Source organism: Pseudoliparis swirei, chromosome 10 (assembly GCF_029220125.1).
Source record: "Pseudoliparis swirei isolate HS2019 ecotype Mariana Trench chromosome 10, NWPU_hadal_v1, whole genome shotgun sequence".
NCBI classification, from domain to species: Eukaryota; Metazoa; Chordata; class Actinopteri; order Perciformes; family Liparidae; genus Pseudoliparis; species Pseudoliparis swirei.
Genome location: NC_079397.1, coordinates 18,806,991 through 18,823,767, shown reverse-complemented (window position 1 = coordinate 18,823,767; position 16,777 = coordinate 18,806,991). Strand labels below are relative to the sequence as shown.

The window sequence follows — 16,777 nt, the reverse complement described above, 5'->3', positions numbered from 1 at the left end:
CCCCTGCAGGTCCGGTTCCCCCTGCAGGTCCGGTCCCCCTGGAGGTCCGGTCCCCCTGCAGGTCCGGTCCCCCTGGAGGTCCGGTCCCCCTGGAGGTCCGGTCCCCCCTGGAGGTCCGGTCCCCCTGCTGGTCCGGTTCCCCCTGCAGGTCCCTGGGTCTCACCTGGCTCTCGGGCCTCTGGGCCGTCTTCACCTTGTCCCAGGTGTCCCTCCACCTGTCCGGCGTGTGTCCTAGCTCCGCCTCCAGGCCGTGCAGGTGGAGCAGCAGCGTGGTGATGGCGTCGGGCAGCGCCTCTCTCAGGCCGTCGTAGCACGGCCACACGGCGCGGCGCCGCGAGGCGGGCGCGTCCTCCGGCGCCGCCCGCTCCGGCCGGGCCCTCGGCTCCCCGTCGTAGGGCGGGCCCTCGGAGAGCGTCTCCTCCAGGTAGAAGGCCCACACCTTCAGGTTGGAGGGGAAGGTGTAGGGCCGCAGCACCTGAGCACAGAGCCGGGCGGTGAGCGGGACAGCTAGCATGCTAACTCCACCATGACGCAGAGCTGCTAGCGGGACAGCTAGCATGCTAACTCCACCATGACACAGAGCTGCTAGCGGGAGAGCTAGCATGCTAACTCCACCGTGCTGCAGAGCTGCTAGCGGGACAGCTAGCATGCTAACTCCACCATGACGCAGAGCTGCTAGCGGGACAGCTAGCATGCTAACTCCACCATGACGCAGAGCTGCTAGCGGGAGAGCTAGCATGCTAACTCCACCATGACACAGAGCTGCTAGCGGGAGAGCTAGCATGCTAACTCCACCATGACACAGAGCTGCTAGCGGGAGAGCTAGCATGCTAACTCCACCATGACGCAGAGCTGCTAGCGGGAGAGCTAGCATGCTAACTCCACCATGATGCAGAGCTGCTAGCGGGACAGCTAGCATGCTAACTCCACCATGACACAGAGCTGCTAGCGGGAGAGCTAGCATGCTAACTCCACCATGACGCAGAGCTGCTAGCGGGAGAGCTAGCATGCTAACTCCGCCGTGCTGCAGCTCACCTCCTCGTCCTCGGGGGAGAACAGGTAGTTGTAGAAGACGGGCGTCTTCTTGTTCAGGCGCTCGATGTAGTCCCACACAGAGCGGCACACCTGGGGACTCCTCTCTCCTTTCTCCTCATACAGGACGCCTGCACACAGGACATGAGACATGAGGACAGAGGACAAGAGGACATGAGACAAGAGGACATGAGACAAGAGGACATAAGACAAGAGGACATGAAACAAGAGGACAGAGGACATGAGACAAGAGGACAGAGGACATGAGACAAGAGGACATAAGACAAGAGGACATGAGACATGAGGACATGAAACAAGAGGACATGAGACAAGAGGACATGAGACATTAGGACAGAGGACATGAGACAAGAGGACATAATAATAAGAATATACACTTTTATTAATCCCCAAGGGGAAATTAGTTCTCTGCATTTAACCCATCCTTAGTTATTAAGGAGCAGTGGGCTGCGGTGAAGCGCCCGGGAAGCAACTGGGGGTTCAGTGCCTTGCTCAAGGACACTTCAACTTGCAACTAATGGGGAGAGCGGGGATCGAACCCACAACCCTGCGGTTGCAGGACGGCCCTCTTACCCCACTGAGCTAAAGCCACCCCCAAGAGGACATGAGACATGAGGACAGAGGACATGAGACAAGAGGACATAAGACATGAGGACATAAGACAGAGGACATGAGACATAAGACAAGAGGACATAAGACATGAGGACAGAGGACATGAGACAAGAGGACATGAGACATAAGACAATAGGACATAAGACAAGAGGACATGAGGACAGAGGACATGAGACAAGAGGACATAAGACATAAGACATGAGAAGAGGACATGAAACATGAGGACATAAGACATGAGGACAGAGGACATAAGAAGAGGACATAAGACATTAGGACAGAGGACATAAGACAAGAGGACAGAGGACATGAGGACATAAGACAAGAGGACATGAGACATGAGGACATGAGACATTAGGACAGAGGACATGAGACAAGAGGACATAAGACAAGAGGACATGAGACACGAGGACATGAGACATGAGGACAGAGGACATGAGACCATAAGACATGAGGACATAAGACAGAGGACATGAGACATAAGACAAGAGGACATAAGACATGAGGACAGAGGACATGAGACATAAGACAAGAGGACATAAGACAAGAGGACATGAGGACAAGAGGACAGAGGACATGAGACAAGAGGACATAAGACATAAGACATGAGAAGAGGACATGAAACATGAGGACATAAGACATGAGAAGAGGACATAAGACATGAGGACAAGAGGACATAAGACATGAGGACATAAGACATTAGGACAGAGGACATAAGAAGAGGACAAGAGGACATAAGACATTAGGACAGAGGACATAAGACAAGAGGACAGAGGACATTAGGACAGAGGACATAAGAAGAGGACAGAGGACATAAGACATGAGAAGAGGACATAAGACATGAGGACAGAGGACATAAGACATTAGGACAGAGGACATTAGGACAGAGGACAGAAGACATTAGGACAGAGGACATAAGACATTAGGACAGAGGACATAAGACATTAGGACAAGAGGACATAAGACATTAGTACAGAGGACATAAGGACATGAGAAGAGGACATGAAACATGAGGGCATAATACATGAGAAGAGGACATAAGACATGAGGACAAGAGGACATAAGACATTAGGACAGAGGACATAAGACATTAGGACATAAGACATTAGTACAGAGGACATAAGGACATAAGACATTAGGACAGAGGACATACGACATTAGGACATAAGACATTAGGACATAAGGACAAGAGGACATAAGACATTAGTAGAGAGGACATAAGACATGAGGACATAAGACAAGAGGACATAAGACATTAGTACAGAGGACATGAAACATGAGGACATAAGACATGACAAGAGGACATAAGACATGAGGACATAAGACATGACAAGAGGACATAAGACATGAGAAGAGGACATAAGACATGAGGACAGAGGACATGATACATGAGAAGAGGACATAAGACAAGAGGACAAGAGGACATAAGACATGAGGACATGAGAAGAGGACATAAGACATGAGGACAGAGGACATGAGACAATAGGACATGAGACAAGAGGACATGAGGACATAAGACATTAGGACAGAGGACATGAAACATGAGGACATGAGACAAGAGGACATAAGACAAGAGGACATGAGACAAGAGGACATGAGACATGAGGACATGAGACAAGAGGACATAAGACAAGAGGACATAAGACAAGAGGACATGAGGACATGAGACAAGAGGACATAAGACATTAGGACAGAGGACATAAGAAGAGGACATAAGACATGAGGACATAAGACAAGAGGACATAAGACATTAGGACAGAGGACATAAGAAGAGGACAGAGGACATAAGACATAAGAAGAGGACATAAGACATGAGGACATAAGACATTAGGACAGAGGACATAAGACATTAGGACAGAGGACATAAGAAGAGGACAGAGGACATAAGACATGAGGACATAAGACATAAGGACAGAGGACATAAGACATTAGGACATAAGACATTAGGACAGAGGACATAAGGACAAGAGGACATAAGGACACGAGAAGAGGACATGAAACATGAGGACATAAGACATGAGAAGAGGACATAAGACATGAGGACAAGAGGACATAAGACATGAGGACATAAGACAAGAGGACATCAGACATTAGTACAGAGGACATGAAACATGAGGACATAAGACATTAGGACAGAGGACATAATACATGACAAGAGGACATAAGACATGAGGACATGACATGAGAAGAGGACATAAGACATGAGGACAGAGGACATAAGACATGAGAAGAGGACATAAGACATGAGGATAGAGGACATGATACATGAGAAGAGGACATAAGACAAGAGGACATAAGACATGAGAAGAGGACATGAGACATGAGAAGAGGACATAAGACATGAGAAGAGGACATGAGACATGAGGACAGAGGACATAAGACATGACAAGAGGACATAAGACATGAGACATGAGAAGAGGACATAAGACATGAGGACAGAGGACATGATACATGAGAAGAGGACATAAGACAAGAGGACATGAGACATGAGAAGAGGACATAAGACATGAGGACATGATACATGAGAAGAGGACATAAGACATGAGGACATGATACATGAGAAGAGGACATAAGACAAGAGGACATAAGACATGAGAAGAGGACATAAGACAAGAGGACATAAGACATAACGACAAGAGGACATAAGACATGAGGACATGATACATGAGAAGAGGACATAAGACATGAGGACATAAGACATGACAAGAGGACATAAGACATGAGGACATAAGACATTAGGACATGAGGACACCAGCCCCATGTGGACTCACCCAGCTCGATGCGCTCGTAGTCCGAGTCCAGCAGGAAGGTCCGGAACCGGCTGGACACGGAGTGGTAGGCCAGGAACTTCAGGTAGTACTGGCTGAACTCAAACTCCATGGGGAACTGCAGGTGGATCTGAGGGGGTCAGAGGTCAGAGGTCAGGGCGACGCTTAAAGAGGCTCACGTGTGCTACACATCAGCTGGCTCCGCCCCCCTCCACAGTCAGGGGGCGGAGCCAGCCCCGTGTCCACAGGGCTGGCTTTCGTGAAGGCGACCCTGCCCCTGACCCCTGACCTCCCCCCCATGAGGACCACAGCGACCCACCTGGTGGACGCAGTCCAGGAACTGCAGGAAGACGGGCGTGACGCCGCTGCTCTGGCTGCCGAGCGTCTGCGCCCCCCGGTGGCTGAACCGGTGGCCGAAGGAGAGCCACTCCTTCTCCACCAGCAGCCGGAAGCCATCGAACGTCCGGTAGTACGGGTCTGACAGCAGCTGCACCAGAGACACCACCTGCACACACACACAGCGTCACTCACAGCGGGGGGGGCGGGGCTTCTGGAGGGAGGCGGGGCTTCTGGGCGAGGCTGACCTGCGTGGTGACGTCCCAGCCGTCCTCCAGGCTGACCATGACCGACGAGCCCGAGTCCAGCAGCGCCACCACCAGCACGGACACCTGCAGCACCTTGTGGAGCTACACACACACACACACACACACACACACACACTCACACACACACACACACACAACTTGCTCCGGTTGCCCTGAGCTGGAAGGAGCAGCGCTGTGTACTCTGAGGCCGTACGAACCAGAACCATCCACTCGGACTCCTCCAGGCAGCGCAGGAAGCTGAGGTTCTGGTCCGGTCCGGAGCAGCTGGGCACGCAGGCCTTCATCAGCTTCTTGAAGCTGCTCTTCACCTGCCGCGCGTCACACACCTCGATGGGAACCACCTCCCACTGCTGGAACGAGTCCTGCTTCCCGGCCTGAAGGCAAGCACAGGGCAGTCAGTACTGGCGCCTGCCACCAGGTGGCCCTCAGTACCGCCCCCCCCAGGTACCTTGAGCTGCGCCTTGTCCCCGATGATGTAGAGGAAGGCCTTCTGCTGGCGGAGGAACAGCGCCTCGCTCGGGCCCCCGTTGGGCTGCGGGGCCTCCTGCACGGCCAGACGAGGGCCCACGTCGGGGTTGTAGGCGCTGAGGCGCCCGCTGCCCCGGATGCTGCCCCACTTCCCTGAGACACACACACACACAGTTGAGTCTTCATCAGCTGAGGAGGCCGAGGAGGAGCTCACGCTGCAGAACCAGAGAGACCAGGCCCACACACACACACACACACACAGTGAGACAGGATGGAGGGGGCGTGGCCTACTGTACCTCTAGGGGGGGTCCTGGCCTGGCCAGACACTTTGGGCTGGGAGAGGGAGATGACTTTGGCCCTTTGACCCAGAGCTGAGGTCAAAGGGCAGAGAGAGTTAACCAACAGCGCCACACAATGGAGGATGGACACACACAAACGCACGCGCACACACACACGCACGCGCACACACACATGCGCACACACACGCACACACATGCGCACACACACACATGCGCACACACACACACGCACGCGCACACACACACGCGCGCACACACACGCACACATGCGCACACACACGCGCACACACACACATGCGCACACACACGCACACACATGCGCACACACACGCACACGCACGCGCACACACACATGCGCACACACACATATGCGCACACATACGCACACACATGCGCACACACACGCACACACATGCGCACACACACACGCACACACATGCGCACACACACATGCACACACGCGCACACACATGCGCACACACACGGGCACACATGCGCACACACATGCACACACACATGCACACACGCGCACACACATGTGCACACACATGCGCACACACACATGCGCACACACACACACACACATGCGCACACACATGCGCACACCTACGCACACGCACACACATGCGCACACACACGCATGCGCACACACACACACGCACATGCGCACACACACACACACATGCGCACACACACACACACACACGCGCACACACACACACGCGCACACACCTCCTCTGCTGAAGGTCTCCTCCTTGGTGCCCATCACCTGCTTCATCAGAGCTCCGATCTTGGGCTGCCTCAGCTTGTCTGAGGAGTCTGTGGACGGGAACCGTCAGTCATGTGACCCCAGGTGTGTGTGTGTGTGTGCGTGTGTGTGTGTGTGTGTGCGTGTGCGTGTCCACCCACCGGAGCTGCTCATGTGGGTGGAGGTGAAGCCGCCGAGTGTGTTCCTGCCGCCGCCCTCGCTGTAGCCCGGCATGGAGCTGACGATGGCCTGCAGGTACTTCTCCTGCTCCAGGCCGGTGGAGTCGGCCTGCGAGGGTCCTGCAGAGGACAGGAGGACGGCCTTCATACCTGGACCACCGGGTCATGACCTCTGACCTCCTGAGCGGAGGAGCTCGAGCCTCCAAAGGACAAGCGGCAGCAAGAGCAGGCCGTACCTGAGGACGGGGCGTTGGGGGACTTGAAGAAGCCCACCACCCCCTTGGCGTGGAGGCCGGCCGAGCGCAGCAGCACCGCCTTGGTCCGCGGGTTCCTCCAGCACACCACGGGGAGGCGGTTCTGCCGGTAGCAGCGGCAGATCCTCTGGATGGTCGTGTCCGGGATGCTCTGAGGAACGATCAGCAGCCCGGGGTAGCTGCACACACACACACACACGCCGTGGTCAGCAGGAGGGTCAAGCCCTGGCCCGCGTGCCGGCCGGCCTCACCTCCTGCAGACGGTGTACATGCGGTTGGCGGTGGAGATCCTGAAGGGCTCGTTCTTGCAGCGCGTCAGGCTGCTGCTCAGCGTGCCCAGGCCCAGGCGCTGGTAGTCACGGCAACAGGCGCGCTCCACCACGTTGCTCATGGTCTGCCGGTCGGAGGAGGAGGAGGAGCGCATGGTGGAGGACAGGGTGAGCGAGCTCGGCTCCGCCTCCTCAGACACTGCGGCACACGGAGATGTGGTGACGGAGATGTGGTGACGGAGCTGCACCGCGGCTCACCTGCAGCAGCTCCACCTACCTGAGACCTGGTCCTCCTCCAGCTCCGCCTGGAAGCTGCTCTCCCAGGCGGGGGCCGAGAACTTCTTCCTGGTCACGTACTGCCGGCCGATGGTCCTCTTGGCGGTCTTCACCAGGTTCTTGGAAAGTGTCCTGAAGAAGGGGGGGGGGGGGTCTCTACATGGAGGTCTCTACATGGAGGTCTCTACATGGAGGTCTCTACATGGAGGTCTCTACATAGAGGTCTCTACGTAGAGGTCTCTACGTGGAGGTCTCTACATGGAGGTCTCTCCGTGGAGGTCTCTCCGTGGAGGTCTCTACATGGAGGTCTCTACATAGAGGTCTCTCCGTGGAGGTCTCTCCGTGGAGGTCTCTCCGTGGAGGTCTCTCCGTGGAGGTCTCTACATGGAGGTCTCTACATAGAGGTCTCTCCGTGGAGGTCTCTACATAGAGGTCTCTCCGTGGAGGTCTCTCCGTGGAGGTCTCTCCGTGGAGGTCTCTCCGTGGAGGTCTCTACATGGAGGTCTCTACATAGAGGTCTCTCCGTGGAGGTCTCTACATAGAGGTCTCTCCGTGGAGGTCTCTCCGTGGAGGTCTCTACATAGAGGTCTCTACATAGAGGTCTCTCCGTGGAGGTCTCTCCGTGGAGGTCTCTCCGTGGAGGTCTCTCCGTGGAGGTCTCTACATAGAGGTCTCTCCGTGGAGGTCTCTCCGTGGAGGTCTCTCCGTGGAGGTCTCTCCGTGGAGGTCTCTACATGGAGGTCTCTACATAGAGGTCTCTCCGTGGAGGTCTCTACATAGAGGTCTCTCCGTGGAGGTCTCTCCGTGGAGGTCTCTCCGTGGAGGTCTCTCCGTGGAGGTCTCTCCGTGGAGGTCTCTCCGTGGAGGTCTCTCTGAGGTCAGCAGGTCGCGGGTCCTTACTTGAGGGACTGGTTCTTGTCCTTGGCCTTGTGCTCCGCCACCATCTTGCCGCTCTGGCCCACGGTGAAGGCGAAGGTGCTCTGGACGTGCTGAGGGTAGCGCAGCTTGTGCAGGTGCTTCCTGAAGACCTCGGCCAGGTCGGAGGCCACCTCCTCATCGAAGGCGATCTTCATCAGCTGCAGACGAGGAGGAGGGTCAGCACTGGGGGGGGGGGGGGGGGGCGTGAGGGGGGGGTACCTGGAAGGTGCAGGAGCGCAGCTGGAGCCCCTCCTGGACGGAGTGGTCCATGGCCAACGTGACGGAGATCCTCTTCTCCTTGGTCAGAGAGGCGATGGGGAACGAGCGAGTCACCACCTTCTCACCCACTGCAGACAAGGAGAAGGGCTTAGAACGCCCACAGGCATGGCCAGAGGGAAGCAAGGAAGGAAGGATGGATTGAAGAAAGAAAGAAGAAAGAAAGGAAGGATGGAAGGAAGCAAGGAAAGAAGGATGGAAGCAAGCAAGGAAGGAAGGAAAGAAGGAAGAAAAGAGGGAAGGAAGCATGGTCTCACCCAGCGGGTCGTGGGGCGTGCCCTTGAAGATGAGCCGGTAGGTGGTGAGGAAGATGGCGCCCTCGGCGGGCAGCAGCGCCGCCCCCCCCGTGAGCCCCGTGGCCTCCTCGCGCCCGTCGGGGATCAGGTGGACCCGCATGCCGTCCATCACCAGCTCCTCGCCGGGCAGCAGCGTGGGCCGCAGCAGCTTGGGCTGGAGGGGGGGAGGAGTTACACCACCAGGTCGTCGTAGAGTCCATGGCGACCCTCCGTGTTCATGGAGCCGCTCCATGTAGAGCGGCAGCAGGAGAGCCACCATGTTACACCTCTACAGGACCACTGCAGCCACATGCAGGAGGAGGAGCCTCACACAACGCCATCTGGGAGGGCGGGGGAGGGGGCCGAGGAGGGGCGTTGGAGGGTGGGAGGGTGGAGGAGGGTGGAGGATGGCGGAGGAGAGTGGGAGGGTGGAGGATGGCGGAGGAGGGGGCCGAGGAGGGGCGGGGGAGGGTGGAGGATGGCAGAGGAGGGCGGAGGAGGGGAGGGTGGAGGAGGGAGGTGGAGGAGGCGGGGAGAGGCAGGGGAAGGGCAGAGGAGGGCGGGGAAGGGCAGAGGAGGGGCGTGGGAGGGTGGAGGAGGGGTGGGTGGATGAGGGTGGAGGAGGGGTGGGAGGGTGGAGGAGGGGCGGGGAGGGTGGAGGAGGGGTGGAGGATGGCGGAGGAGGGCGGGGAGGCGGAGGAGGGGCCGAGGAGGCGGGGAGGGTGGAGGATGGCGGAGGGAGGTGGAGGAGGGCAGAGGAGGCGGAGGAGGGGCGGGGAGGGAGGGTGGAGGAGGCGGGGAGAGGCAGGGAAGGGCAGAGGAGGCGGGAAGGGCAGAGGAGGCGTGGGAGGTGGAGGAGGGGTGGGTGGAGGGAGGGTGGAGGAGGCGGGGAAGGGCAGAGGAGGCGGGGAAGGGCAGAGGAGGCGTCGGGAGGGTGGAGGAGGGTGGAGGGTGGAGGAGGCGGGAGGGTGGAGGAGGGGTGGAGGATGGCGGAGGAGGGGCGGGGAGGCGGAGGAGGGGCCGAGGAGGCGGGGAGGAGGAGGGCAGAGGAGGCGGAGGAGGGGTGGGGAGGGGCGGGGAGGGTGGAGGAGGGAGGGGTGTGGGAGGGAGGGTGGAGGGTGGAGGAGGGATGGAGGATGGCAGAGGAGGGGGCAGAGGAGGGGCGTGGGAGGGTGGAGGAGGGGTGGGAGGAGGGGAGGGTGGAGGAGGGGCGGGGGAAGGGTGGAGGAAGGGCGGGGCACAGGTCTTCAGTGGAGGCCTCGTCGACGCACCCTTCAGACTGAAGGCACAACAAGGCGGTGCGGGTTACCCAGCATGCACTGCTCGGGCGTGCTGGCGAGTCGCGGGGCCTCCGGCAGACGTACCTGCGTTGCCACGGTGCGCTGCAGGGATTGGTGGAGAGGGGGGTGGGCGGGGCCGGCGGGGTTCTGCGTGGCCGAGGTCCGGCGTAAAGAGAGGAGTTACCTTGAGGACGGCCGGCAGCCTCTTGCTCTCCCGGTGGACGGCGTCCAGCGTCTCCATGTGCATCTGCACGATGTCTGGGGAGAGAGGGGCGGTTGGCTGGAGCTCTGGGGGGGGGGGGGGGGGGGGCGTACCTGGGATCATGGCGTGCAGGGCCTTCAGGTGCTCGTTGGTCACGCCGCTCTCGTTGCACACCTTGTCCACGAAGCGGTTGATGAAGCGCACCGCGGCGTTGGCCACGTCGGAGCTCTCGGCGTCCTCGAAGCCGCTCTCCGTGTCGTAGCTCTCCGCCACGCTACCGGCAATGCTGCAGCAGAAGAAGAGTCCTTAGGAGACACTGAGCTCCTCTCTCCTCTCCTCTCTCCTTATGGACGCTTAGGAGACACTGAGCTCCTCTCTCCTCTCTCCTTATGGACGCTTAGGAGACACTGAGCTCCTCTCTCCTCTCCTCTCTCCTTATGGACGCTTAGGAGACACTGAGCTCCTCTCTCCTCTCCTCTCTCCTTATGGACGCTTAGGAGACACTGAGCTCTCCTCTCCTCTCTCCTTATGGACGTTTAGGATACACTGAGCTCCTCTCTCCTCTCTCCTTATGGACGCTTAGGAGACACTGAGCTCCTCTCTCCTCTCTCCTTATGGACGTCTAGGATACACTGAGCTCCTCTCTCCTCTCTCCTTATGGACGTTTAGGATACACTGAGCTCCTCTCTCCTTATGGACGTTTAGGATACACTGAGCTCTCCTCTCCTCTCTCCTTATGGACGTTTAGGATACACTGAGCTCCTCTCTCCTCTCTCCTTATGGACGTTTAGGATACACTGAGCTCCTCGCTCCTCTCCTTATGGACGCTTAGGAGACACTGAGCTCCTCTCTCTCTCTCCTTATGGACGTTTAGGATACACTGAGCTCCTCTCTCCTCTCTCCTTATGGACGCTTAGGATACACTGAGCTCCTCTCCTCTCTCCTTATGGACGTCTAGGATACACTGAGCTCCTCTCTCCTCTCTCCTTATGGACGTTTAGGATACACTGAGCTCCTCTCTCCTCTCTCCTTATGGACGCTTAGGAGACACTGAGCTCCTCTCCTCTCTCCTTATGGACGTTTAGGATACACTGAGCTCTCCTCTCCTCTCTCCTTATGGACGTTTAGGATACACTGAGCTCCTCTCCTCTCTCCTTATGGACGCTTAGGATACACTGAGCTCCTCTCCTCTCTCCTTATGGACGTCTAGGATACACTGAGCTCCTCTCTCCTCTCTCCTTATGGACGTTTAGGATACACTGAGCTCCTCTCCTCTCTCCTTATGGACGCTTAGGAGACACTGAGCTCCTCTCTCCTCTCTCCTTATGGATCTAGGATACACTGAGCTCCTCTCCTCTCTCCTTATGGGCGTTTAGGATACACTGAGCTCCTCTCTCCTCTCTCCTTATGGACGCTTAGGATACACTGAGCTCTCCTCTCCTCTCTCCTTATGGACGTCTAGGATACACTGAGCTCCTCTCTCCTCTCTCCTTATGGACGTTTAGGATACACTGAGCTCCTCTCTCCTCTCTCCTTATGGACGCTTAGGAGACACTGAGCTCCTCTCTCCTCTCTCCTTATGGACGTCTAGGATACACTGAGCTCCTCTCCTCTCTCCTTATGGACGTTTAGGAGACACTGAGCTCCTCTCTCCTCTCTCCTTATGGACGTCTAGGATACACTGAGCTCCTCTCTCCTCTCTCCTTATGGACGTCTAGGATACACTGAGCTCCTCTCTCCTCTCTCCTTATGGACGTTTAGGATACACTGAGCTCCTCTCTCCTCTCCTCTCCTTATGGATGAATTCTCTCCATCACACATTATTAACTCGGCTTCCTCTCCTGAGTCCTTGTGACTTCACGTCTCAGAGGGTCCTGCTGGTATGATGTTGCTAACGTACCTGTTGGTGACGTAGATGTTGCTAACGTACCTGTTGGTGACGTAGCTGTTGCTAACGTACCCGTTGGTGACGTAGCTGTTGCTAACGTAACCGTTGGTGACGTAGCTGTTGCTAACGTAACCGTTGGTGACGTACCTGTTGCTAACGTACCTGTTGGTGACGTACCTGTTGCTAACGTACCTGTTGGTGACGTAGCTGTTGCTAACGTAACCGTTGGTGACGTAGCTGTTGCTAACGTAGCGGTTGCTACCGTACCTGTTGGTGACTTAGCTGTTGCTAACGTACCTGTTGGTGACGTAGCTGTTGCTAACGTACCTGTTGGTGACGTAGCTGTTGCTAACGTACCTGTTGGTGACATAGCTGTTGCTAACGTACCTGTTGGTGACATAGCTGTTGCTAACGTACCTGTTGCTAACGTACCTGTTGGTGACGTAGCTGTTGCCAGGGTGTCTACAGGAATAAACCAGTGAAATTTAAGACTTTTTAAGACCACGTCTAAATAAAATGTAAGACCTAACTTACGATGGAAATATACATTAATCTAAATTAATTAATTCAAAGTAAACACACTGATGTCTGTTCAAAATTAACAGTATGGTGTCATGCAAAAGGATAACACAAATGTCATTGCTGTTGTAAATTATATTTATTAATACATTTTCAGAACATTTAAGTCCCATGAACAAATATCTATAAAATTAAGTAAATATATTTTAAAGATACGTGCAACATAGTTCCTTTTGAACAAAAACAATCTATAAAATAACATAAATAACATTTCCAGCTGCTTTTAAAATGCAAATTCATTTACATAATAGAATGTGTGTGTGTGTGTGTGTGTGTGTTCTGATGTCTCTATGTGATGGATGTGTGTGTCACAGGTTCATACGTCTCCTCCTGAGCTTTTGTGAATATACTAGGAAAACAATCCTTTTCAAACTGTATTAATATAAAAACTTCCAGTTGACATTTGGTCCATTCTCCTGGAAAAAAGAAAGAAAAGGCAGACATTAGCCAACAGTCACCACATCTCTTCATGACACCACATGAAGCAACGTGAGCCATCCCTTGAGCCTAGTGAACACTATGGAGACATATTGACAGGTAAACACCACTCTACTACCATTCTAAAACTATTTTTTATTAGTCTAATTAATGTGTAGTGCGCCTATGCATAGCTGTTATTAACTTGACACACGAGTAAAGCTTAACTATATGAAACACAGACTCATATACATGAGGTTAGTTAATACATATATATTTATGTTAGACTTACTTTGAGATGCTGAAGTCGGTCCTGGTGTCACGGCCCATGAGCTGTGCTCCATAGGATCCTGACTGGACCGGGTCACTGAACCGAGAGCACATGAAGTCCAGCTGTCTGCTCGTGGTGGTCTGGTTCAGAGTCTCACGGTGGTCTGGTCCAGAGTCTCGTGGTGGTCTGGTCCAGAGTCTCGTGGTGGTCTGGTTCAGAGTCTCACGGTGGTCTGGTCCAGAGTCTCGTGGTGGTCTGGTCCAGAGTCTCGCGGTGGTCTGGTTCAGAGTCTCACGGTGGTCTGGTCCAGAGTCTCGCGGTGGTCTGGTCCAGAGTCTCGTGGTGGTCTGGTCCAGAGTCTCGTGGTGGTCTGGTCCAGAGTCTCGTGGTGGTCTGGTCCAGAGTCTCGTGGTGGTCTGGTCCAGAGTCTCATGGTGGTCTGGTCCAGAGTCTCACGGTGGTCTGGTCCAGAGTCTCACGGTGGTCTGGTCCAGAGTCTCATGGTGGTCTGGTCCAGAGTCTCATGGTGGTCTGGTCCAGAGTCTCATGGTGGTCTGGTCCAGAGTCTCGCGGTGGTCTGGTCCAGAGTCTCGTGGTGGTCTGGTCCAGAGTCTCGTGGTGGTCTGGTCCAGAGTCTCGTGGTGGTCTGGTCAGAGTCTCGTGGTGGTCTGGTCCAGAGTCTCGTGGTGGTCTGGTCCAGAGTCTCGTGGTGGTCTGGTCCAGAGTCTCGTGGTGGTCTGGTCCAGAGTCTCGTGGTGGTCTGGTCCAGAGTCTCGTGGTGGTCTGGTCCAGAGTCTCGTGGTGGTCTGGTCCAGAGTCTCGTGGTGGTCTGGTCCAGAGTCTCGTGGTGGTCTGGTCCAGAGTCTCGTGGTGGTCTGGTCCAGAGTCTCGTGGTGGTCTGGTCCAGAGTCTCGTGGTGGTCTGGTCCAGAGTCTCGTGGTGGTCTGGTCCAGAGTCTCGTGGTGGTCTGGTCCAGAGTCTCGTGGTGGTCTGGTCCAGAGTCTCGTGGTGGTCTGGTCCAGAGTCTCGTGGTGGTCTGGTCCAGAGTCTCGTGGTGGTCTGGTCCAGAGTCTCGTGGTGGTCTGGTCCAGAGTCTCGTGGTGGTCTGGTCCAGAGTCTCGTGGTGGTCTGGTCCAGAGTCTCGTGGTGGTCTGGTCCAGAGTCTCGTGGTGGTCTGGTCCAGAGTCTCGTGGTGGTCTGGTCCAGAGTCTCGTGGTGGTCTGGTCCAGAGTCTCGTGGTGGTCTGGTCCAGAGTCTCGTGGTGGTCTGGTCCAGAGTCTCGTGGTGGTCTGGTCCAGAGTCTCGTGGTCTGGTCCAGAGTCTCGTGGTGGTCTGGTCCAGAGTCTCGTGGTGGTCTGGTTCAGAGTCTCGTGGTGGTCTGGTCCAGAGTCTCGTGGTGGTCTGGTTCAGAGTCTCGTGGTGGTCTGGTCCAGAGTCTCGTGGTGGTCTGGTTCAGAGTCTCGTGGTGGTCTGGTCCAGAGTCTCGTGGTGGTCTGGTCCAGAGTCTCATGGTGGTCTGGTCCAGAGTCTCGTGGTGGTCTGGTCCAGAGTCTCGTGGTGGTCTGGTCCAGAGTCTCGTGGTGGTCTGGTCCAGAGTCTCGTGGTGGTCTGGTTCAGTCTCATGGTGGTCTGGTCCAGAGTCTCGTGGTGGTCTGGTCCAGAGTCTCGTGGTGGTCTGGTTCAGAGTCTCGTGGTGGTCTGGTTCAGAGTCTCGTGGTGGTCTGGTCCAGAGTCTCATGGTGGTCTGGTCCAGAGTCTCGTGGAACAGAATGAAGAACACGGCGCCCTGTTGGTCTTCGGTGATGAGCTCTTTGTTGCACGGCGCTGGATTTCCTCCGGTGACCTCCAGCGTTGTAGCGTTGACGTCGTTGCGGGCGGCGGAGCAGCAGCTAGCGGCGGAGCAGGAGCTAGCGGCGGAGCAGCAGCTAGCCCCGCGCGCTGCTGGCGGCCTTCGCTAGTCTCTGTGCTTCTTGCTTTGCTCGTGAGATTCCACCGCTGGAAAGTCTCCCGACACAACGCAGCTTCAGAAGCATTTCACCGACCGTGACCAGAAACACTCGTTCTCTTCAAGCCGTTGTTGAACTTGCATCCTGCATGTTTTCTAAAGTAGCCGATGCTTCACGTTGTAGGGGATGGGACCGAATACGCGGGGCCCCTTTAAGAGAAGGGGCGTGGCCCGGTGACACCAGAGACGCCGCAGAGCAACCGGAGCAAAATATTAGACCTGGCGGAACAGATTGCCTCATATTCGTAATTACATGACACCCAAAAAAAATTAATTTAAGACTTTTTAAGGCCTTATTTTTAGGAAAAGCAATTTAAGACTTTTAAAGACTTTTTAAGGCCCCGCGGACACCCTGTGTTGCTAACGTACCTGTTGGTGACGTACCTGTTGCTAACGTAGCGGTTGCTAACGTACCTGTTGGTGACGTAGCTGTTTGTGACGTACCTGTTGGTGACGTAGCTGTTGCTAACGTAGCGGTTGCTAACGTACCTGTTGCTAACGTACCTGTTGGTGACGTAGCTGTTGCTAACGTACCTGTTGATAACGTACCTGTTGGTGACGTAGCTGTTGCTAACGTAGCGGTTGCTAACGTACCTGTTGCTAACATACCTATTGCTAGCGTACCTGTTGCTAACGTACCTGTTGGTGACGTAGCGGTTGCTAACGTACCTGTTGCTAACGTACCTGTTGGTGACGTAGCTGTTGATAACGTAGCGGTTGCTAACGTACCTGTTGGTGACATAGCTGTTGCTAACGTAGCGGTTGCTAACGTACCTGTTGCTAACATACCTGTTGCTACCGTACCTGTTGGTGACGTAACTGTTGCTAACGTAGCGGTTGCTAATGTACCCGTTGGTGACGTACCTGTTGGTGACGTAGCTGTTGCTAACGTAGCGGTTGCTAATGTACCCGTTGGTGACGTACCTGTTGGTGACGTAGCTGTTGCTAACGTAGCGGTTACTAATGTACCTGTTGCTAATGTACCCGTTGGTGACGTACCTGTTGGTGACGTAACTGTTGCTAACGTAGCGGTTGCTAATGTACCCGTTGGTGACGTACCTGTTGGTGACGTAGCTGTTGCTAACATAGCGGTTGCTAACGTACCTGTTGGTGACGTAGCTGTTGCTAACGTAGCGGTTGC

The 16,777-nt window shown here is 55.4% G+C and overlaps 1 protein-coding gene and 1 long non-coding RNA gene across 2 annotated transcripts in view; both read right to left on the bottom strand.

The window, feature by feature from the left end:
* Positions 1-16,777, bottom strand: part of sbf1 (SET binding factor 1) — a 57,185-nt gene that overhangs the window by 6,013 nt on the left and 34,395 nt on the right. The window contains exons 18-35 of the mRNA XM_056425505.1: positions 10,590-10,762; positions 10,459-10,532; positions 8,977-9,169; positions 8,663-8,790; positions 8,426-8,601; positions 7,527-7,657; positions 7,232-7,448; positions 6,963-7,159; positions 6,709-6,846; positions 6,532-6,618; positions 5,797-5,871; positions 5,481-5,653; positions 5,230-5,406; positions 5,012-5,113; positions 4,747-4,932; positions 4,431-4,557; positions 1,036-1,163; positions 164-475 (exon numbers count right to left, since the gene is read on the bottom strand). Of these exons, the coding sequence (XP_056281480.1) occupies positions 164-475; positions 1,036-1,163; positions 4,431-4,557; positions 4,747-4,932; positions 5,012-5,113; positions 5,230-5,406; positions 5,481-5,653; positions 5,797-5,871; positions 6,532-6,618; positions 6,709-6,846; positions 6,963-7,159; positions 7,232-7,448; positions 7,527-7,657; positions 8,426-8,601; positions 8,663-8,790; positions 8,977-9,169; positions 10,459-10,532; positions 10,590-10,762 (2,794 nt within the window). The remainder of the gene's footprint in view (positions 1-163; positions 476-1,035; positions 1,164-4,430; positions 4,558-4,746; positions 4,933-5,011; positions 5,114-5,229; positions 5,407-5,480; positions 5,654-5,796; positions 5,872-6,531; positions 6,619-6,708; positions 6,847-6,962; positions 7,160-7,231; positions 7,449-7,526; positions 7,658-8,425; positions 8,602-8,662; positions 8,791-8,976; positions 9,170-10,458; positions 10,533-10,589; positions 10,763-16,777) is intronic.
* Positions 13,004-14,193, bottom strand: LOC130200312 (uncharacterized). Its single transcript, XR_008832982.1, has 2 exons — positions 13,653-14,193; positions 13,004-13,359 (listed from the first exon to the last, which is right to left on the bottom strand). It is a non-coding gene; the product is annotated as an uncharacterized LOC130200312 (long non-coding RNA).